Source organism: Opisthocomus hoazin, chromosome 18 (genome assembly GCF_030867145.1).
Source record: "Opisthocomus hoazin isolate bOpiHoa1 chromosome 18, bOpiHoa1.hap1, whole genome shotgun sequence".
Classification (NCBI taxonomy): domain Eukaryota; kingdom Metazoa; phylum Chordata; class Aves; order Opisthocomiformes; family Opisthocomidae; genus Opisthocomus; species Opisthocomus hoazin.
This window is the reverse complement of record NC_134431.1, coordinates 639,928-662,488: the sequence shown is the minus strand read 5'-3', so window position 1 is coordinate 662,488 and position 22,561 is coordinate 639,928. Positions and strand designations below refer to the sequence as shown.

The following is a 22,561-nucleotide window of genomic DNA, read 5'->3' as shown; positions in this document are numbered from 1 at the left end:
GAACCTGAAAGTCACCCCCAACAGACCCCTACAACACCGGTTTTATTGTTGTGTCGAAATATCCTAAGGTTCGTTTACTCATTTCGCTCCGTCTCGGGAATTGCTCTCACTGGAGTGAGATTTCCAGTTGCTGAAGCTACAGCAGCACAGATACCAGGACAGGCCCACGAATCTGCCCAGGAACACAGGAGAAGGCAGACAGCACACACAGACCCCTGTTCACACAGGCCTGCATAGTAGGTTAAGTATTTTTACTGAACACATTAGAAAATCCTCAACTGCTGTGGCTTTTAATCACTACCTGGCTTGTAAAACAGGAGGAACCACCACAGCACGCCGGCACAGCCCAGAAATTCAGCAGTACCCCCCTGGCAGTACCCACCCAGCAGCACCTCGGCTCGCAGCGCTGAACACTCAGCTCGCACTTCTGATCTCTCTTACCCAAGCAACAGGCACTCACCTTCTCCTCCCACCACTGCTAGCTCCAGCCCCTCACTCCTCTCCTACTGCAGCCCCAGCGGAGCGCGGCTACGCAGCGTGCGCGGAGTGCTGCCTGCCTGCTCCCTCTGCTGTTCCTGCCACCGCTGCCAAAAGCCTGTTTGCATTCTGTTCTGCCATGCCCAACGCTTCTTCCAGTGACAGATCCCAGACCATGTGTTCTGCAGATTTATTATTATTATTGTTAAAAAAAACCTCAAAACACGAGTGTTCCCAAAAATCTTTAGCTTACCAAGAGCTCTCCTACTGACGATCATTCCATCCACCAGTGGGATAACCATATTGAATTTCCCAACTGCTCCTTGTAGTTTTATCCTGAACAGGCCAGTGTTTAAAGGATGGATGAAGATCACAGGAACTTCCTTCTCGGGAATAGCAGATCTTAAGGAAAAAAGCACAACAACTTTAACTCAGTTTTACAGCACTGTGAGTTAATCTATAGATGAAAAATGAGCACTTTAAGAGTGAATACAAGGTTAAAAATGTCTTGTGGCTAAACCAGTGGGACTCCTGTGTGCATCCTCTGGACTTTAGAAGGGTTGCATCAACTGTCCTGTTTCTGTGATCTTCCGTCACCACAGAATTTGAGAGCCCTGCAGACAGGGCTTGAAGCCTCACAACACATAGGCAGCACTAACCGCCTCACAGGGGAGTGAAACAGGAGGGAGACTAACCACAGACTCAAGATAAAAACTACACCTTTTCTGTTCCTTCATTTATGTTTAAAGTGCAGTAGTCCGAAAAGTTCTGTCATTTTTTCAACAACAAAAAAAAAATCCACAGAGGAAACTCATCTGCCCCTTAACATGGCTGCCTAGAGTTTTCAGGGTTGCCTGTGAATGCTGAAGAACGCAGGTAACCTCAGTCATGACTCCTACAGTGCAGCCGAAACTGCTGTCCGCGAGCATCGAGGCAAGTAACGAAGGTAAGAGCAGTCTTACCTTAGGGAAGTGCTACTGTTGGCTGTAGTTTCCACACCAGTGCTGGTCTCGGACACCAGATCGGGGAGGGGGAAGTTCTCTGTAAGCAGAGGATGCACTGAATAAAGTTTACCTACCCTAGCTTCTTTTTTGTGGGGTTTTTTTTTTGTTGTTTGTTTTGTTTTTGTACAAAGGAAGATTATTTATCATCAGTCAAAACCACGCAGTCCTCAAGCATTTATACCATGGCTGTTCTTGCCCTGCTGGTGATGTGAAGTCTTTGTTTTCAAGCTCAAGCATTGCTGGAGTGCACAGACACACCTCAGCCAGCCTGCGCTCAACAGGTGCGGTAACACCTCAATCCCAAAGGTCAAAATCTCTAGAGGAACAGCGAAAGCAGGAAGGAGGGGAAGTACTTCAATCACAAAAAGAGCTTTCAAATTCTTATTCAACAGCACCTTCCCCTCTCCACAAGTAATCAGGTTCAAGAACAGTGCTGGGGGTTTCACACGACACCGCCGCTTACATCCGCGGTTCCCCTGAGCCCTGCTCCAACACACGGAGCGTTGCTCCTCGAATCCCGGCTCTGCAGATCCTCACCATAACTCAGCACGGTGCTGCCACACACTCGGTAACACCCGACTGGGTACTGAAGGTGCAGGAGAAGGAAGCAAGAACTCGGATCCCTGGAAGGGGCTGTTGCACTTCCCATTACCTTGTTTAGGGGCAGGAACAGAGAGAGACCACAGAATCATAGAATCTTTTGGGTTGGGAGGGACCTTAAAGGTCACCTCATTCCAACCCCCCTGCCATGGGCAGGGACCCCTTCCATGGGCAGGGACCCCTTCCATGGGCAGGGACCCCTTCCACCAGCCCAGGGTGCTCAGAGCTCCATCCAGCCTGGCCTTGAACCCTGCCAGGGAGGGGGCAGCCACAGCTTCTCTGGGCAACCTGGGCCAGGGCCTCACCACCCTCATGGTGAAGAATTTCTTCCTAATATCCAGTCTGAATATCCCCTCCTCTAGTTTAAAACCATTACCCCTTGTCCTATCACTTCATGTCATTGTAAAAAGTCCCTCTCCAGCTCTCTTGTAATCCCTCTCCAGGCACTGGCAGCTGCTCTGAGGTCTCCCCACAGCCTTCTCCTCCCCAGGCTGAGCAGCCCCAGCTCTCCCAGCCTTTCCTCCCAGCAGAGGGGTTCCAGCCCTCGGGTCATTGCTGGGGCCTCCTCTGGCCCCGCTCCCCCAGCTCCAGCTCTGTCCTGTGCTGAGGGCTCCAGAGCTGGGCGCAGGGCTCCTGGGGGGTCTCAGCAGAGCGGGGCAGAGGGGCAGAACCCCCTCCCTCGCCCTGTGCCCACGCTGCTGGGGATGCAGCCCAGGGCACGGTTGGCCTGCTGGGCTGCCAGCGCACACTGCTGGGTCCTGCTGAGCTTCTCACCAGCCAACAGCCCCAAGGCCTTCTCCTCAGGGCTGCTCTCTATCCATTCTCCGCTCTGCCTGTATTTGTGCTTGGGATTGCCCCAACCCATGTGCAGAACCTTGCACTTGGCCTTGTTGAACTTCACAAGGTTTGCATGTGCCCACCTCTCCAGCCTGTCCGGGTCCCTCTGGATGGCATTCGTTCCCTCCAGCGTGTCGACTGCACCACACAGCTTGGTGTGGTCGGCAACCTTGCTGAGGGTGCACTCGATCCCAATGTCCATGTCGCCAACAAAGATGTTAAACAGTGCCAGTCCCAACACTGACCCCTGAGGAATGCCACTCGTCACTGGTCTTCACTTGGACATTGACCTGTTGACCACAACGCTTTGAGTGCGACCATCCAGCCAATTCCTTATCCACCGAGTGGTCCATCCATCAGATCCATGTCTCTCCCAGTTGGAAACCAGGCTGTCATGCAGGACAGTGTCAAATGCTTTACACAAGTCCAGGTAGATGACATCAGTTGCTCCTCCCTTACCCATCAAATGCTGAGAGCCATTCACAAAGGGACAGTTCAGACAGCAGGACAGGGCCGACGCGTCTTCCAGCAGAAAGAGTATAAGGTCCAACAACACCTTTTGCCATCAGAGCTGGCATGTTAAGAATACCCAAATGCTGGAGCTAGCAAAGGGACAGCATGGAGGGCCGTGGAAGTACTTTGAGATGGAGCAAGAGGGAAGGCAGGGAGTTGGCACTACAAAGTGACAGCTTTTCCGCTGTCCAGATTCAGAGATGTACCAGATGCATAAGGCAAACGCCAAGAACACACGGAGCACAAGGCAAAGCCTCTGGGCTGGCAGCCACTTCCAAGAGTGTGTCCCCCCCTGCCCCCAATCCAACTGCCACACTTACTGAGGCTCACAAACTCATTTCTTCAGCTTCAGGCCCAGAGCTCTGGGAGATTCCTACGGCTGCTGAAAGAAGCAGCCAAGCAGAAACATGCATGTGTAGCGCAGTTGCTGCCTCTGCAGTGAGCTGGCCTTAGCTGCCATCCAAGAAAGAAGTGGGTCAGGGACACTAGCTCAGGAACTAAAGTGGCTGAGGGACTCCTGGAGCTAAGGGAACACCCTCTGGGCCAATGTCTAGGTAAGGAAATGATGCTGCATAACTTAATGTCTGCCTCCTGATCCCAGTAAAGCTGTGGGATGTGCTGTGGACAAGGTGGTCTTCTTGAGAATTTACACCTACACTGTACAGGAAGCTTCCTCTTGATTGCTCCCATTCCCCTGGTTGCGTTCCTCTGGGAGGAGCTAGGGGCTTAATTCAGCTCTGCCCTTACTGCCAAACTGGGAACCAGGACTAGAAATCAAAGACAGAATAAACTATCAGTTACTGGCCAGCACTGCAGACTCTGCTGGGTTAGGCCAGCACAGAGAGGCTCTCACGTAGCGCTAAAGCCAGGCCAGGGCTTAGAACCAGTGCACAAGGAGCGCTCGGGGACAAAGGACTCCTGAAGCCTAGCAGCCAGCTTGCCCACCATCGTCCATGCCATGGCTGTGACAGGATGGGCAAAGCTGGGTTTCTCCCAGGTCAGCCAGTACCCAGAGTCAAAGAGGAAACCCCCAACGAAGCAGCATTAAGTTGCAGGAGGAGCAGGGCCCTGCCTGAACAAAGATGCAGAAAGGAAGCTGGACTGCAGAGCACGTAACGGGCACCGCGAGCACAGCATACATGAGGCCTCACGCAAGAGAGAGCGCAGCAGAAAGTTCCAAAGGTACCATCAAACCAAGAAAGATGACAATCTCCTCAGCACAAAAGTAGCAGGTCTCACAAGTCATTTTTTTTAAAGGAAGAACAACAGATCCCCCTCTGAGGAGACAGCAGGGAACTCAAAAACAGGGGTGCACGCTTGCCTTGTGTGTTAAACTTTTGAAGAAGGTGCATGATGGCATTTCACATGTACTGTCAGAGCTAAAATAATCTCCAGACCTACACGCCATTGATTCATGTACACCCCATGGACCACCACTCCAATACCAAAGAACTGTTTTAGAACCTTAAAAATGTCAGTTACAGACATTAATAAGGAATTAGCATTTTATAGAGGAATGCAACTGATTTTCTCCTCTAGTTCCTGCCCTGTTGTTACTTTAGCAAACAATAAAAACTTCTACCCACCTATATCATCATAACGTTCCACCCAGACCACATACACTTTGGTTTCAGGTCCCATCGGTGGAATGGTCCGGCCCTGAGGCAACCTCTTGGATCTGGAAGTAGGACTGAGCTGTTTTGAACACAAGGGAAGAGAAGTATTTGCAAACATCGTGAGCCCAGTAACGCATCCAACAAGCATTTCCACAGTTTCTCCTTAGTGCTTAGACCCTCGGACCTCAGACAGGCACAGCCTCTGCCAGCTATTAAGATGGGGCAGCTGCGGCGGAACCACCCACTGAGAAACAGTAATCTGGGTCTCCACAATACTTCTGTTCAACACAAATGAATATATTCCATCTTTAAAAACTGGTTCAAGTTTTTCTTTATGTTCTCAAATATCTTAAATCAGTAACTAAATATACCTTTGGGAGTGAATTCTATACAAGAAATAAGCAGTTGTAAATCCCCGCTAACTGTTCCAGCAGGTCACGGTTTTCTGCTTCGCTACCACAGAAAACCAACTTCACATCTGATGCTTCAGACACAACTGCCACATGCCAATTTAAACTGGGCAGGCATGAAAAGTGTTCATGTCCATCCATCCTAAATTTCCAGCCTGGATCCGAGCCTGAATTACCGTGTAAATACTGCTTCTACTTCTTCCTGCATGCATTTCAAGGTTTCAGTATGCAGAGTGTTCTACTTAGCATGTTTAAGTTTTATATTTAATGAATGTAATCTTGCAATCTCCTACTGCAGGTGTAAATTCTGGCAGGACCAAAGTGGTTGTTAAAGACTAATGGCTAGGAACAAGGAGCTCCAAATGCGAGGAAACCAAATCATACACTGTCAAAAAACGCTGTAGCATTACCAATGTGCTTCTTGGAGGGGGGGGGGGGGAAAGTATAAAATAGTGTATCTCTGAGTGCCACTTTTCAATGCAGGTTTTGCCTTACCCGCTGGGAGGGATTAAGATTGTCTGTATGATTGGGGAAGAGTTCAAGTGTCAGAGGCTGCTGCTTCAATATTCCTGGCAGCAGATCCATGTTGGAGTCGCTTTCTTGGTCAGAGACGTTGCTTTCCAGTGAATCAGCTGTAAGCCAGAAGAAGAAAGGTGGGTTTTGTCTTTTCTTCTGCCAGAAAACTTAAGCTGTCATCATATGTAAGGTTTTGAAACTTAAAAAAGGTGTAAGGTTTTGGAAACTAAACATACATCGATTTACGGTCAATCAATATAGCGTTCAAAAGCAGGAAGAGGATTCAGCAGTGGACAACTGTCAGTTATTTCAGCAACAGCACAATTAAAGCACTCCCTCTGGATTTAGAATTGTCCCATCCATTTCCCGTGGAACACAGTCTCTTCCTTCCTACGGCTGTCATTTTCTCACAGCCCTTTTGTTCCAGAGAACTTCTGCACACTGGTTTTAGAGTGCAAAAGACGGCATGAAAGCTGTCGCTCCCCTACATAACAGTTGCGCACGTGCTCCTTCTCGTGCTGCAGGAGCACGTCACCAAGACAGGAGAGGAGAAAAGAAAAAGCATCCCCAGTTGACGGTGAACCATATGTCCAATCTAATGCACCCAGGGTAACAGCAACACTACTGCGCAAACCTGGACACGTACTGAGGCTTCGACTGAGAAAAAGGGGCACAGAACAGATACCGCCTTAGGAACAAGTCTAAGGATCAGGATGTTGCAATTTAAACATCAGTAGCTTTCTGACAAGGGTCTTGCTAGACACACTACTAGTTAGCTTATTTAGGTTCTGCTTCTGAAAAAGCTGTCTAACAACAACAACAAAATGTGCTTTGGTCTCTGTGAACAGCATGTTCAAAGCGATCTTACTTAGGGACTCCACTGGCGATGGGACAACAAAAGCTATTTCCGTCAGGGCATCTGCGTAATACAGCACCTTCTTCTGCCCATTGAAGATACTGGCCCCAACATCTTCTGAAATAACTAGATCATCTGAAACGGACATAAAAGGAAAGTTTAGTCAAAAGGAAGCTCTACCTCTTTATTAACTGCCTCAGAAGAAGACATTCGAATACAAAGTGCAATCAGTAAGGAGAAATTTTAAAATGAGAAGATTTCACAGTCAAATCTCATGGCTAACAACCATTCCCAGACAAACTTTTTTGTTATCTTGAAGAAAATAGCATTTTGGGCTGGGAGAGGACTTATCTGAATATATTTGAACATATTGTGCTGCATAGCCCATTCCCCTGGGATTGAGTAGGCTAGTAAGCACACCTGCCTCCAGAATTCATCTAGTAGCTATTTCTAACCATTCCCTCTAACAGACATCATCACATTTCCAAAGGTTTCTAACATTTATAACTTCAGTCTGATACTATTCTAGAATTCAAGCCAGCTTCTAGAGACTCCTCTATGCCTTTTCTTCTGGCAAGGAGAGTTAGAAAATGACTCGCTGGAATTCAACCCAATGCAAGAAAGCTCCTCGTTCTCAGCCCTCATTTGCTCCCTCACCACAGCTCGCCCGTACATCAGGCCTTCACAGCACAGAGAGAAAACGATTCTTTGGTAGAGCCATGCTGTCACTGACTCACATACACACACAGCCCCCCTTCCCTTCCCCACGCTGCCTCCAGAAAGCCTAAGCAAGGGCTTTAAGCTGAATTATTTCTCTGATCCAGTTTACAGAAGGGTGCCTGGAATAGCTGCCTCAGCAAAATCAAGGGAGCAGCGAAATCCAGCACGCTGGCAGCGAGGTGGCCAGAGGCACACAGGAGCCTCTGAGCCATGCTGCACCACCCCGCATCTCCAGCCCGCAGCTCTCGGGGAGCGGCACCACGACCCGAACCCAACTGTTCGCTTCCTAGGGTGTACGGCTAACAAAACCAAAGCATCTGCCTGTGAACTGATTTTAATCAGATCTCACTGGCAGCTATTCTAGACTCCTGAATGGGTTTTTAATCATCAGAGCCATCCACAAAGAGAAAAACACACTTAACAAAACAAAGCTTTAGTCACAGCAAAGACTGGAGGAGAAAACAAAGCAAGCGACCTCCACAAGTTGGTCCAAGTCTGCTCTAAATCTGCCATTTCAGTCTTTTAGCCACTGCTTGCTAAATGTAGGACTCCACTTATGGATTTTTCCAACAGCAGAACCAGGGCAGAAGTAGCCCTCCCTTCCATCCCTGAATGCTTTTTCTGTTCCTTCTTCCCCCAGTCTGCTGAATTCAATCAGCTGTTTGGTGGTCTGTGATCTGACCCAAATCACTGAAAAAAGTCCAAGTTAAAAAGCCCACATTAAATCCACATTAAAAATCCAAGTTAAAAAGGCTGCCTCACTGACTCCAGGCACCATCTTCTGCACAGCCGTACTGATCACGCCAGCCGCAAAGGGAAGGGAGAGGGCTCTGCCTCCGAGAAGAGCACAGTCTGACCCTGTCTTCAAAGGGAAATCCAGCCAAGACCTGGCCATTTTGTAACCTCTCCTGACTTTTTCAGATAAAGCCATGCTTCTGTTGTCTTAACAGGTTTCAAGCCTTCTTTCATTTGTAGTTCTATCCTACAAATGAATACAGCAGCTTTTAGTTGGCTGCAGTTACAGGTGAAGAGCATTTCCAAGGTCCAGCGAACGGAAAGCAGAGCAGGAGCACTGCTTAAGCAACTGCAGCAGTAACGGTGCTGCACCTGATGCAAATGCCAGATCAGAGACATCCAACAAGCTGGACCAGCCTGTTCAATGCCTTTGGGTGACCCACAGCAGAAGGCCAAGGCTCTGCAGATCACCAAGAAAAGGTCTGGTCCTTGGAGCAGTGACCACGAACCACACTGAGACCAACTCAGACACTATCAGAATCCCAGGTAATTCAATTACGTTGCTCTTCATGGCAGAAACTAACCCAGCTTCCAGTCCACCACCCTGGGACAGCAATGCACCACCTTGAGGATCATTTTGGTTGACAGAATGGGGAGAGGGCAGTACATGACAAGCCCACAGCAGGAGTTTCCGCTGTAGCAGAAAAAAGCAGAGTAAATTAAGCAGGACAGGAAAAAAGCTGTGTGTGGGTTCCAACCACCATGACCTACAAACCACAGCTTGTTTTCATTACCTTCTACCAAGCATAATCACAAGGCTAACTTATTAGTCAATGCCTCATTTTCACCTACTTCCAGAACACTAAAAATTGCACAGTAGCACTAAATGAACACTAAAAATTGCACAAAATTTGTTTGCCAATATGCAGCACCATCTGTATCCGATTTCATCTGAATACTGCTTTTGGATAATACATTAAAGCCTTATCAAGTCTGCTAAAAAAAACCACCACAGAGGTATTTCTTGCAGAGGCTACTTCCTCCCAACACCACACACAGACATGAGTTTTGCTCACTTTGACTTGAAGCTTAATTTAATATTTACACATTCCTTTCTAGTAAACATCAGCATTTATCTGAAAAAAATATGCAAGTGCCCTTATAGGTATCCAGGAGCAAGAAATTTCAAATTAATTGTCTCCTAAAGGAGCCTAAACATTTTAATTTCATATGACACCATTTACTACGCCTTACCTTGTTCAGGTCCCTCTTCATCACTGCAGCTATTGATGGACCAGCTTGTTGAGACATGGCCAGTCCACCCAGGGTGCTTCCCCACGTCAACGGACCAGCCAAGAGACAGCAAGAACTCCAGAAAGTGTGGCTGCACAATTCTGGAAGACTCCATGTTCTTCAGGATCTGAAATAACCAGCAGCACCCCAGTAGGTACAGGAGACTCCAGGAAGCAGCCTTCTTCCTCTCCACTTTTTTAATTAAAATTTTCTGTCACCAGTGTGGTTTTGCCCAAACATAGCTACACAGCAAGCCGGGAACCGCTGACTTGCTACATGGACACTACTCCCTGCTGCCCAGCACCCTCCCCTCCTGCCTGGCAATGTCCTATTCGATCAACTCGTCGTTCTGCCATCATGGCCAAAGCCCGTAAAATGGTTAATCAAACTGCAGAAACTGAAATTTTGGGATTTATCCACTCGTCAGGGATAAAGCACAGAACTGCCCAGCGCAGAATCTGCATCAGCACCAAATGTAACACAAGAACTTTCTGAACAATTTTCAATACTAAACTGAGGTGACATATTAGGAGCAAGGTATTTTATCACTGCTCACCTGCAGATGACATGCAGCGATTTAGAAGGCAGGCCTCACCGAATATTAAATTACAAAACAGATTTTCAAAAACAGTTTTCAGCAGGACTGAGCATGCTCTTTAACCAAATGTCACACTGTATTGTTCACTTTAAACCTTAATCCTACTCCTTCTAAAGAACCGGGATGTTTCCATATCCAAAGGCAATTTTTATCCCACACTGTGACTGACTGAAAGCTGAGACCTTCCCCAAACGGCACGCAGGGAGACATGGATGATTTGTGCTTGGGTCTACCAGAACCATTGCCTACCCACCACAGAAAAATATTTGTGTCTAATGCAATAACCAGCGGGCTAGATGCCACTATTCCGGGCTGTGCAGCATCAGAAAAAACACAGGTGACACCACTCCTTGTGAAAGAAGAGCGGGTCGCCCCTTGGAACAGGATGAGGTCCTGAGCAGGAGTGGCATGAACTCTTATGCACAGAGATGGCCCAGTAGGACCAAAGCAGGAACCACGTTGTGACTTGGCTTTGCTCTCCTCCTCTCCTGATCGCCAATATTGAAAACAATACAGGACAGAATTAAGCCACCAGTCTTACTGAAGATGTGTTGGCCAGTATCTCACCCAGCTCAGGTCCACAGAGACGAGTATGTTACTAACTCGACTGCCACTGCGACTTTGCACAACCTGAAAGGCTTAGGGATCACAGCACGATGTCCGGGGGTCCTGAAGCAGGAGCGGCATCTTTATACGGTGTCTCAATACGTCCAGAATCACACAAATACAAGACTGTCTTAAATCTACATGGCAAACCCCATGCTAACTGGGTTTCCAATGGCCAGCAAGTTCTGCAGGACTAAGTAATCTCATCTGTCTTAATCCATACTAGCACAATAAGAGCATAAATCCATAAGCATCAGATGGGAAAAAAGCATTCTACTAGCTCAGCGAGAGCACATTTCAGCTGGAAGGCAAACCTTTCATGTCTTGTTTCATAGGTGACTGCAGAGACGGAAAGAGTTTACCGGCTACTCTGAACTTCAACTTGAAAACTCACAAACAGAACGATCCTGGTTTCAAGAACTAGAGTAATCCACACTGAAGTAGCAGGTGCTACAATGTTCTGTCAACTGTACCTTCACAGTAACATGACGAGATGGCACAACCAGTTATCATGGAAGCTACGCTTCTACCCTTTACTATGAGAGTTGTGAATGGAACGAGGAGAAGGTACTACAGAAGTACTCTTTTCTAATGAGCCCATAAGCTGTCTTTGTGAGTTTCTACATCACGGTCTAAAGAAGTCACGATTTAGACTTGCATAAATTAACCTGATTAACATAATCACATTTGAATGTAAATAGCATAATGTAAAGACTTACAAAGCAATAATATCTTCTTGCCTGCAGAAAGTTTTTCATTCTTTTAACATGTGTTTAACATTAGAAGGAAACCAAACTACCTGGACATCGCACACTGCTGGCAGAAACTGCAGCCTTCCCTACAAGCTGAGCCAACAAATCTGAAATGCATTTCTAATACCAATCTCTGAACTCTACAAATAAGGACAATAAGAACAGAACAGGTAACAAAACCACTATGAATATATTTAAATATATTAAAAAGATGTTTTATCGAGACCTTACAACAATCCTAAGTGTGGGTAATGTACTTCAACCAACAGATGAAAAGAGTATGCGGTGACTTGTCACAGCTCACGCTGTAAACACACACAAAGCCCAGAGCCCCCGGTTCGGATTCTCCACTCAAGTCACCAGCAGTGCTGCTTTATTCACCTGAGGATGACTACAAACAAGACAATACAGGCTATCTGGCACTCGACGCTTTCACGTACCTCCTGGCTTGTTTTCTGGCCTGCCTTCATGTAGAAAATGAAAACAGTATCAAAAGGACGACATGGTAATAAATCCAAGTAGCCAAGGTCATCAAAAAACCCAGGAAGAGCAGAGTCAAGTGCAATCAGGTGAGGAGGTAGACGACTGTTAGCAGGCTCCTACACAACAGACAGAGTTCAACAGCTTAAAAAACCATCTTGCCTAACTGAAAAGGTCTTTATGGCTTCAGTAATAATCCACTAATATCTGAAAAGGCAATTTCCCTTTTCTCCTAAGAGCAAAATGATACACCAGTTTCTGATGTAATGTAATCCTGTTGCTGTAAATAAGCAACAACAAGCATAACAGTTTGACAATTTGTTGCATTCTACTCTCCTCATTAAATAAAAACAGTGTTTTGCCAGCAAAGGAGACATAACATTTTGCTCAAAGAATGCTAGCTACTACAACAAAAGCAGATACTTCCAAAATATCATGACTACACACAGTCACGTGTGTAGTTTCATATTTATTAACTTATATACCACTAATATGTAAATTACTAAGCACTTTTAGATATCATTTTTGCAAAAGCTCCATTGTCTGCTTTTGTTGACGGTTTTCTGGAAGGAAATGGAACAAATAAAAGGGAGAATCCATTCCTAAGAGGCAGAATTTAAATTTAAGAATATGGATCATCTCTACAAACTGCTGTTATTTTAACTTTAAAAATAAAGCTCTGCAACGTGTATGTACTCCCTAGTGTTTATATGTGGTTAAACCACTTCAGCACAATCATCTCTGGAGCAGCACTTCTAAGGCAGTCATATTTCAGAACTCTTAAAGTACCACCCCAAAACCTAATTCAAGCCAAGGGAATGATTTCAAGTATGAACACACCAACGTGAAAGCTCACATACTCACTGCAAAAATAAAGATACAGCCACCTATTCAGAGCATGTTCAACTTGAAGGCATGGCCTTTCACAACCATGCTCACAATCCTGGAAGACTGGAATCCACCACTTTATTTGACTAGACTACAGCTTCACAGTAGTTGGAATTACACAGATCTTCCACTAACAAAACACAGTTTTCTTCTTCTGCCAAGCCAGGCCGTATGGGTACTGAAAGCATCTGCACAACATTAAGAAGTATCAGGTCACCTTCAATGCCTCTAGTGAGAGAAACCCAAAGTGCGAGAGGAACAGGCGTGCTGTCTGGAACTCCTGGGCCGGTGGTGGGGGCTTACACTCTGTGATCGGATCGGGAAAGCTCTTCTTCCGCCACTCCTCTTCACTTTTCTGATCTATGGAAGTCTCAAAAATAATCTGCTGAGCCATGCCATTCCTCAGCTTCTCGTGTCGTTCTTCAAGCTGAAAAACATTGTGTGAAATGCCGATTCCACCAAGGTCACTAAGCTCCACTAAGAAAACAGCTCCATCATTTAGGAACGCTGTAAGTCACAGACAGCACAGCTGCAACTCCACCACCATGATGTTTGCTGAAGCACTATCAGCAAGACCTTGTAACGTTACCAAGTGAATGCCTAAACACTCTGGTTGCATGGGAGAGCGGTGCAAATTTACGTACCCAGGATCAGCTACAGCTTCTCCCTTTTAAGTGAACAGGAACTAACATACATTTGCCACTGTGAAACGTTAAAATACTTTTGAAACATGAACCCTTCTCGTCCCCCAGGAGGTCTCAAAAAAGCCTGTTCCATTTCCCCAGAAGAAGCAACAAAATGCAAGTCATTGATCCAGGATATTAGGATCTGTAGTAAAACATGGCGAGCAGTGTCTCCAAGAAACACATCCAAGGCACTGTCATCCTCCTGGAGAACTAAGAGACTTCATTAATTTGCAGAGGTTATTATTCCATTAATATGAAATTAGTCAAGCTAGTGAGTAAAACTATTTGCAGTAAGACATTAGTGTATGATTCATGAACAGCCAAAAAACCCAAGAACAAAATTAAGTCAGAGACTAAGAGTTACTTACTTCCTCATTCACAATTTCATGTAAATCAGGAATGCTCAAGTCAGCTTTCACAAACGGGATCTTATCCACTTCTTCAGGAAAAGGGCGGTGCTTCACACTGTATTTTAATCCAACATCATTTTTAGGAGCTGGTCGAGGTTCTGGTACAAAAGTCTTGACAAAAAAGGGGGACAGTTTTTACCTTCAAGGCATCGTACCACTACGGAATACTTTATCATATTAGACAGAGAACGTTCCCTCCCCTCTCACCACCAGAAGTACACTAACCCATTAGTGAGGTATCATTAAAAAACATTCAGTAAGTGCTTTAAACTAATAGGCTTGTATTAAAAACTTGGCTGTAACTTATAAGAGAGACACAGTTCTGCCCATTTTGGTGGCTGTACTCCCGAACCTATGAATCCTGCTCACGCTCTAACTTCTAAGGAGTTGCAAAGCCCAATAAAACTGGCAAGCTCACACGACAACCTCTTATTTTCAGCCTGCTCTAACTGTTCTGTTGAGTGAAAGCTGCCAACTGCTCGAGAAGCCTGCATTTCCACCCTGCTGCCTCTGACGATCACAAGCCAGGCTGGGAAGTCCTGGGAGAGCACACAGCAACGCTGTGGCTCAGGAGCGAGGTGCGCTGCCAGAGTGCCGAGAGGGCCTGCACAACGTACCGCAGTGCCGCTTCGACACTGGCACTACACTATGTGCTAAACTGCCCGTACGTAATTCAGAACTTGAAGTTACTGAGGAAAGCAACAGAAGATGTAGGTGCAGGATCACAGGTGCATAAAGTCCAAGCAAGCAAGACCTCTAATTACATATTGAGTGCTGCTTTACAAATTTATTTACTACCAACTAAGCTTCCAAAGGGCAAAACTGTTGACATTAAAGTTACAGAGTGCCTTTAAGGTGGAAATGTTCCCTTAAAACTGGTAAGGAGGTCAGCAGCCAGGACATGACTTCTCCTTTGGTGCGGGAGGCAGCACACTTGGGCTGACGCTGCTCAGCGAAATGGCTCCGCATCCGTGACAGCACAGCTCCAAAGGCATCATGCAGAGGGTCTTCCCAAATGCTGCTTTGCAGAGACCAGATTCATCTAAACGTGAACATGACAGCTGAGACTGACAGGCCCTCAGTTCAGCCACATTATTTCTTCCTTCATTTTACTGAGGGGCATGTGAAGAGTTCGAAGATTTGGAGTTCACAAAGAAATGGAAGGTCATGCTCCACTAGACAACTGCAGTTAAGAGATATTACTTTAAAATGAGATTGGGGTTATTTCTCCTCCACTATTCCTCTTCAGAGATGTTCCAGAGTTCATCTAGATAAATGTTTTCACAGCAGGTTTATAGCCACCTTTGCAACATTGGGCTTTGTAGCTCGAGCAGCTGTTCTCTCTGCAGCATCTCATTCTACACCCCCAGATTTCGCTCCCTCTGCTGCCAGGGCTTTGCCTGATGTCCTAAAATCAACATCAACACTCATGCCTACCCACTAAATACACTGTCCATTGCCCCACCACTTCAGAAGGTGCTTTTGGAAAAGAAAGAAATCCCCCTCCCCTTAAACAAGTCTAGAAGGCAACAGCACTTTCACAGCCTGTATTTCATAGCAATGACAAGTTGTAAAGAGTCACCAGAGATGTGTCACATTACCTACAGCTAAAGGCCCCGTGGCTCAGCCTTAATGTATAATCACCAGCTCTGTGGGGCTGTCTCACATTAGTGGAATTTCTGCTGAACATCTTTAAGTTAAAGATTTCTTTACGGGCTTTGATAGAGACCTTTTGATTTGCTTTAGCTCCTCTTGGTAAAAGACAGAGTTGCTGGGCCCATGCAAATCTTCCAGATGTCCCACGGATCAAAACCGTGACAGAGGGGAAAGAGTCATCTGCAAAGCACATGGGTTAAGAGAGTAAGGTATCATCATAAATTGCAGCAGTTCACTGTGCAATAATTTAACCAGAAAGAAATACAGGCATGATGACAGTGGTTTTGTTTTCAAGGTTAGCTCCTCCCTGACCCTGTAGACAATTCCAGGTGAGGAGCAGCAAAGGGCTACTCTACTCCGCAGTCTGTTCAGTAGCTGCCAGCCCAGTTTCATCACTGAAAGTAACTTTCGTCCAAATTCATGCAGATCACTGTTTCTCTCCAAATTATCTTCAGGAAATAAAAAAAGATTGTCCAGCCACTGTCTGTTTAAGACAAATGACCATATGGAGACACAGCTTCTGTGATACTTCCATGACCTTCTGCAAAGGCCTCGGACAAACAGCAGCAATAACAACAGTGGAAGGACAAGAGATCACGGCCACACTAAGACAGGGGAAGATTCTGACTTCACATCGTGGAAGATTTTTCCCAACAAGGCACAGGGACCCAGAGAAGTTGTCCTCATTGGTTTCCAAGACCTACTTGGACAATGCCAGGTTGCACTGTCCTGGTCTGAATGCAGTATTGACCTTGGTTAGAGCAGGCGCTTACGCTGCAGCTTCCCGAGGTGCCTTTCAACTTGCACCATGATGGTCTTAACATTGCAGGGATTTCAGTCTTCCTTTGAGATTTAAAAGGCCACAGATATTAGCAACCTTAGAAAAGGGATCATCACACCTCTACAGCTTTTCTTTTTAAAATTATTTATCTTTTGTGCATGTAAACCACCAACTGACACCGCCAGGTACCTAGCAGGTACACACTCCTTCCTTAGTATTTCACGGGAAGCACAGGGTGCAGCACAGCTACATAAGCACACGTACAGACAAACAAAACCCACTCTCCACAATCATCCATTTCAGTGATCTGCCTCAAAAAGTGATCTGATGTACTTGTGCATTACTGCAATTAATCGTGTACTTTAAGGGGGATTTGTAAGCAAGTTCTGCACAGCAAGAAAAGATAATCTACTTTCAGATTCTAGCAGCTTTACAGGATTGCTCAGTAACGCATTCAGCAGAGGCAGAGTAAGGATGAGAACTGCTCAGCCATTCTAGCGTGCTCTAATCCGTCCTAGTCGGGAACACGCTTGCTCAAACACAGACCGTGGGCGGATGTGCAGCAATGGCTCCCAGCATCAGCACTGTCTGCAAGATCTGTTCAGTGATTCTCAGGGAGGCTGAGCACACTGGACTGCAACTCAACATAACAACTGCTCTTAGCCAGTTCATGAAGTTCTGAGCAATCTCTGGTTTCAAGACTAGAATCTCGACTCCATCCTGTCCATAGATGAGAAAAATATATCCATGGCAGATGAGCAGATCTAACACACATTAGGCTTAAACTGAGGTAGCATATAAGAGAGTTTTCATCTATTCTGTTAGGTAATGCCTTGATACATGAAGACTTACATATTGGGATCAGTTATTCAGTTCAAAGCATCATGTCATCTAATACCAGATTTTTTTTTAATATAATATAAATTGTTGTTGGTCAAAGCCTATGAGGCTGAAATCAGTTCGATTCAGCTGTGAAAGCCAATACCCTGTGACAGACCTCCTTTACAGCAGATGTCACTGATAGAACAGGATGGTACACAGGAAAGTTATAACAGCTCCTAAGCAACTAAAACCATTTGAGCTGAAAGCACCCACAGAAACATTTAGTAATGGGAGCCCTAAAGCAAGCAAAAGCAACCATGCAAGTATAAAAGTGTCACATCAACCATTTGCTGAGCACTTACCCCTCCAAGCCTCCTACACTCTTTATATTTTAATTCTTTTACGAACAACAATGTTTTCAAAATGTAATGCTCTTGCTTCTGCCCATCAGCAATAATTTAGATGGCAATCAGCTGCAAGTATCTGATCTAACGGGGTGACAGACTATCAGTGGCACTGAAGTTATTCTCACCAATCCATTCCAGAAGAACATCCAGAACACCACCGCTCCGCTCAGTCGCACACCCACAGAACCAGCAAGACCCCCAAAACGCAAGCAAGGCACTCGCGGAGCTGCCTTCGTGCTGCAGCTCTGCACAGAGAGTTTTAACCAGAGGAAGAAGGAAGTGGCAAGTAGGAACTTACTCTGTTCGTTCCCTAGAGGCTGCTCCAACATCGCCAGGAGGACACTATTATCCAGAACGAAGTAACGGAAGCTGTGCTTGTTTATGGTAGGTAGACGAGAATATTTAATTAATGTGGTTTCATTCACCAAGCTGCAAGGAGACGCAGGGCCACTGGGAGAAGGAAATGCTCCAAGTAACTGCATAATACTGCAGGTGAGAAAAAAGTTAAGAGTTACGACAGATTGAGACGACGAACTGTTCTACCCAAGCACAGACCTTCACTCATATTCTTCATTATTATCTCGACACAGCAGTTACCCTATCAGGGCAAGGCTGCCCTCTCCCACCAGCTTATTTTAAAACAGAACCAGTAACTTCAGAAATACATATATGAAAACCTACAAACAAGGGTACTCTGCCTCCAGAATTAGTTTCTTTATAACCTAGGTTATAAAGATGTGAAGATATGCTTTAAAGCACAAAAATCTGTACCATTCCACAGGTTTTTTTATGTTCATTCTTATTAGAAGATTATGGATGATTGGAGATGGTCACCCACACTTTAGCCTACTCTCATATCAACAAGCAAGAGACATTGTAGATGCACCAGTCATGATTGTCTTTGCTTTCTTGAAGTACAGATTACATTAACTTAAAACCTTTTAAAAAAGGCCCAGGATCACACAACTACCTGAAAGGAGACTGTCGTGAGATGGGTGTTGGTCACTTCTCCCAACTAACTAGCGACAGCACAAGAGGAAACGGCCTCGAGTTGCATCAGGGGAGGGTTAGATTGGATATTGGGAAAAATTTCTTTACTGGAAGAGTGGTCAGGCCTTGGACCAGGCTGCCCAGGGCAGTGGGGGAGTCCCCATCCCTGGAGGCTTTCAAAAACCATGTGGATGTGGCACTTGGGGACACGGTTTAGCAGGCATGGGGGTGTTGGGCTGACAGTTGGACCTGATGATCTTAGAGGGCTTTTCTGACTTCTGATTCTATGAACCTTAACAACCACAGATGATAACCTTCCCTGGCAGAAAGCCTCCAGGCACGGACCAACAGTGCCGACCTCCTTGGAGCCACAGCCTTGTGAGGCTCCTAGCAGTACCAATGTAAATCATCCAAAATTGTACAGGGTCTGCCTAATGCTATTAGAGACTGGAAATTTCTATGGCAAGAACCAATAATGAGAGTTGTCCAGCGTCAGACTGAAGATCGTATGATCTGTCTCAGGACTTCACTCTTCACCTGACCACCCAGACCAGTACGTTTACTGAAGTCCTTCCCACACACTTGTCCACTTTACTCTGAGAACAAATTGTTTCATTTCTCTAAATGAGAAGAGGCACTTTTAGCAACAATAAAGGTTTGTCCACAAGTTCCAACGAGTAGCTGCTTTCACCTTGGAAATTACGCAGTTGTTTTTACTAACAGTAAAGTTTATAACAATTCTATTGCAAAGCAGAGCAAAAAAGACAGCAGCTTTGCCTTATGTACAACATGTTTATCCTACCCATCCTCAATCTGTCCTGTCTACCATCATGCTGTTCATCCAGTAAAACAGTGCTTTTCAACTTCTCTAGAGCAGATCTCAATTTTCCTCTCTGTGCTTCCCCTCCCCAACCCACACATTATCTGTTACCGCATTTCCAGCGGAACCTCTCAAATATATTAAGCAAGCCCAACGCTGTGGGCAGACCGACATCCCATCCCGCACCAACCGACATCTGCTGCGTGTGCCATTCCCTGCTGTGTGACACCAGACAGTGTCTGTCGGTTCCCCAGTCAGCGTGGGGATGGTGCATCTTGTCTGGATAAGCAGAAGGAGAAGAGGGAATGGAAAGACAGCATCACTAGGTCAAGTGGGAGACAGGGAACTGCTATCTGCAGAGAGGACTGGATGAGAACAGAACACCAGGGGCTGCAGGAGGGCTCTGATTTTGCTCTCGAGCAAGAGAAAAGGCAGGAGGGGAAGACACCAATCACGGTGATCTTTTTGCTGTTGTGTAATGGGAGGGGGAAGGCAGTTAGGGCAGCACGGGACAGTCCCACCCAAAGGGCAACACAGAGGGAGCTTCTGGCTGACTTCTCAAATGCTCTTGCTACATCACAGACCTCACTAGCTGGGAACTCCTCATTAAAACACTCTCAGAGAAGGCAGTGCTAAACAGTAAACATGCTCTGACAAATTACACACCACGTTAGTGTAGCTTCAGCAGCATCCTTCACTCTCATGGATGCGGGGTTTGGCTCCTTATCTCCTTTGTACTTGACCTCTTGTTCACTGTTTTTGGATTTACTTCCCGAAATGCCCAGCTCCACAATCTCCAGTACCTCTTTCAAACAATCCTAAAACACAAGAGAAACCATTTTCAAACGGCAGCTCTCTGACCAACGGCTCCAAGGCCTCAGTGAAACAGTGATCTACCATCGATCAAAATAAAGTACTGCTGGACACGTGAGCTCAGAAATACAGGCAGAAGATCATTCTAACGTACAGTGTTGGAAATAAGATCACATTTGCTATAGGAATGACTTTTTTTCCATCTACAGACGTCTGCTTGTGTTTGTATTCTAACGGTAGAGAGAAAGTACTCCAAATGAGTATATACACCCAACATATTCCACTATACAAGTACAAAATTGCCAAGAGGACTACTAAGAGTGCAACTGAAAAATGTAAACATATTTAAAGAGATACTGAATGCATTTCTGAGACACTCTGCAGAACTTTGAATTAAGTTCTAAACACATTAAGAACCAACTTATCTGGACAATTGCAAGAAATTCTTTTCCAAATCTTTCAATTGCCAACAGCTTTCACAAGTAAAACATCATGGTATGAAATTCATCAAGTGAACAATAACAATAAAAGCACACAGCAAAGCTTCAACGAATCTACTGCAGGAGAGGCCAGCGCCCAGCAGAACGGCAGGTACGCCTCACAAGCGCTGCTCATTACAAAATCATTTGCTGAAAATATCTGGATTGCTACAACAAAGGTTCAAATCTCACAGCTTGAGCTATGGAATAACAAGGAAAACATTCTCATGAATAAACGATTGACTAAAATTTGAACACAAACGTTCATTTTTTTACCACCAGACACCAGGCAGGTTTCTATGCCTTGGCCTGTGTCCTTCCTTATATTTATAATTAATGTAGAAAAAGAGGTGAAGAGGAAGATCAAAGTTTTCTGATAGAGAAAAATTAATTAGTGTCAAGATGCAAAGACTAGCCACAAAGAACTACAGAAGGAGTTTAAAGTTTTGGCTAGTAAAATAGCAGGTGAAATTCAAAGCAAATGTAAAGTGAGGCACCTGGAAAATTGCAGTTCTAATACTTGCAAATGCAATGAAAGGTTCCCATCTGACAATCATGACCCAGAAATGAGCTACTAAGTGTCCAGTATTTACTACATACAGTATGTATCACTATCTTGATAAGCAGTGATTGGTAAAATAAAGAGAACCTCATGAGAGCAAATAAAGCATTACGCAACTGAATAAACCCATGCTGTGCCACATGCAGGGAAACCATCCTGTCCTACAGCCACGCCAGTACCACAGAGCACATGCAGAAAGCATCTTTATTTACAGTCCTGCTTGTGGGCTTTCAATTTTCATTTTTAAAAAATATATGTATTTTTATAAGCTACAGAATATATAAATAAAATATAAATATAAAATATAGAAAATATTATCCAATACATATTAATATACATTATGTATAAAAATATAGAAAGATCACTGAGCTGTCTCTGCAAGGAGACCAACAATGAAAATATTCACTTTTTTTTTTTTAATTTAAACAGAAGACTGTTGGAAACATGCATCTTTCCTTTTCTGCTCTTTTCAAGCTTCCCAAGCAAATTCCATCTTGTACTGAGCTATGCCTTGCTCAGTTTCTAGAAAATTGGTCTCTTGATGAAACAAACTACCATTATCAAAATATTAGCATCAAAGGAATTCTGTTAAGTCTAGAATATCTTCTAGTCAGGTAAGAGCTGAGAATTGAGAAGAGACATGGCATTTAGGGAAGTTTATCTGCAGCAGGTAGCTATGCTATATAAACATCATTAATTCCTGTATTTCTCTTTTCAGGTTTTTTTTTTTCAGATTTTCTTTTCTTCTCTCTTTTTCCAGTTTCACAAAGCAAGCAGAAAGATCAAGACATTCTTAGAAATACAAAAGGTCATTTTAAAGCCAAAAGACATTCTTGGTGAATAAAGAGCAGAAATCAAAATTTAGAACTACTTTGCACAGAAACCAGCTTTGAAATTCCCAGCATACTTCTGAAAACTAAGAAAACCACGTTATTTTCAAGTATCACGATCAGACGGGTCAGGCACAAAAGGGATTATGATTTGGAGCAGCCAGAACACACAGAGGAAGGGCTCCCACCTTCTCCTCCAGCATGTTCGGGTGCTCGGTGAGCCAGACGCAGAGGCACTGGAAAGCTGCCACTATCATGGAGTGGAGGTCGCGGGAGTGCAGCGGGGCCGGGCGGCTGCACTGGTACACGATGTAGCTGCAGACGGAGCCAATGGCTCGCTTCCGATCCGAGGAGTCCACCGCCACTCTCACCTGTCAGAAGCACGCAGGAGAGGATGAGAATTC

The 22,561-nt window shown here is 45.2% G+C and overlaps 1 protein-coding gene across 4 annotated transcripts in view; it reads right to left on the bottom strand.

The window, feature by feature from the left end:
- Positions 1–22,561, bottom strand: part of RALGAPB (Ral GTPase activating protein non-catalytic subunit beta) — a 67,117-nt gene that overhangs the window by 5,593 nt on the left and 38,963 nt on the right. For all 4 annotated transcript variants that reach the window (XM_075438921.1, XM_075438923.1, XM_075438924.1 and 1 more), the window contains 13 exons: positions 22,346–22,528; positions 20,140–20,291; positions 17,962–18,149; positions 15,727–15,833; positions 13,956–14,108; positions 13,119–13,328; positions 11,974–12,132; positions 9,539–9,704; positions 6,842–6,964; positions 5,953–6,089; positions 5,018–5,126; positions 1,440–1,518; positions 731–879 (listed from right to left, as the gene is read on the bottom strand). In XM_075438921.1, the coding sequence (XP_075295036.1) occupies positions 731–879; positions 1,440–1,518; positions 5,018–5,126; positions 5,953–6,089; positions 6,842–6,964; positions 9,539–9,704; positions 11,974–12,132; positions 13,119–13,328; positions 13,956–14,108; positions 15,727–15,833; positions 17,962–18,149; positions 20,140–20,291; positions 22,346–22,528 (1,915 nt within the window). The remainder of the gene's footprint in view (positions 1–730; positions 880–1,439; positions 1,519–5,017; positions 5,127–5,952; positions 6,090–6,841; positions 6,965–9,538; positions 9,705–11,973; positions 12,133–13,118; positions 13,329–13,955; positions 14,109–15,726; positions 15,834–17,961; positions 18,150–20,139; positions 20,292–22,345; positions 22,529–22,561) is intronic.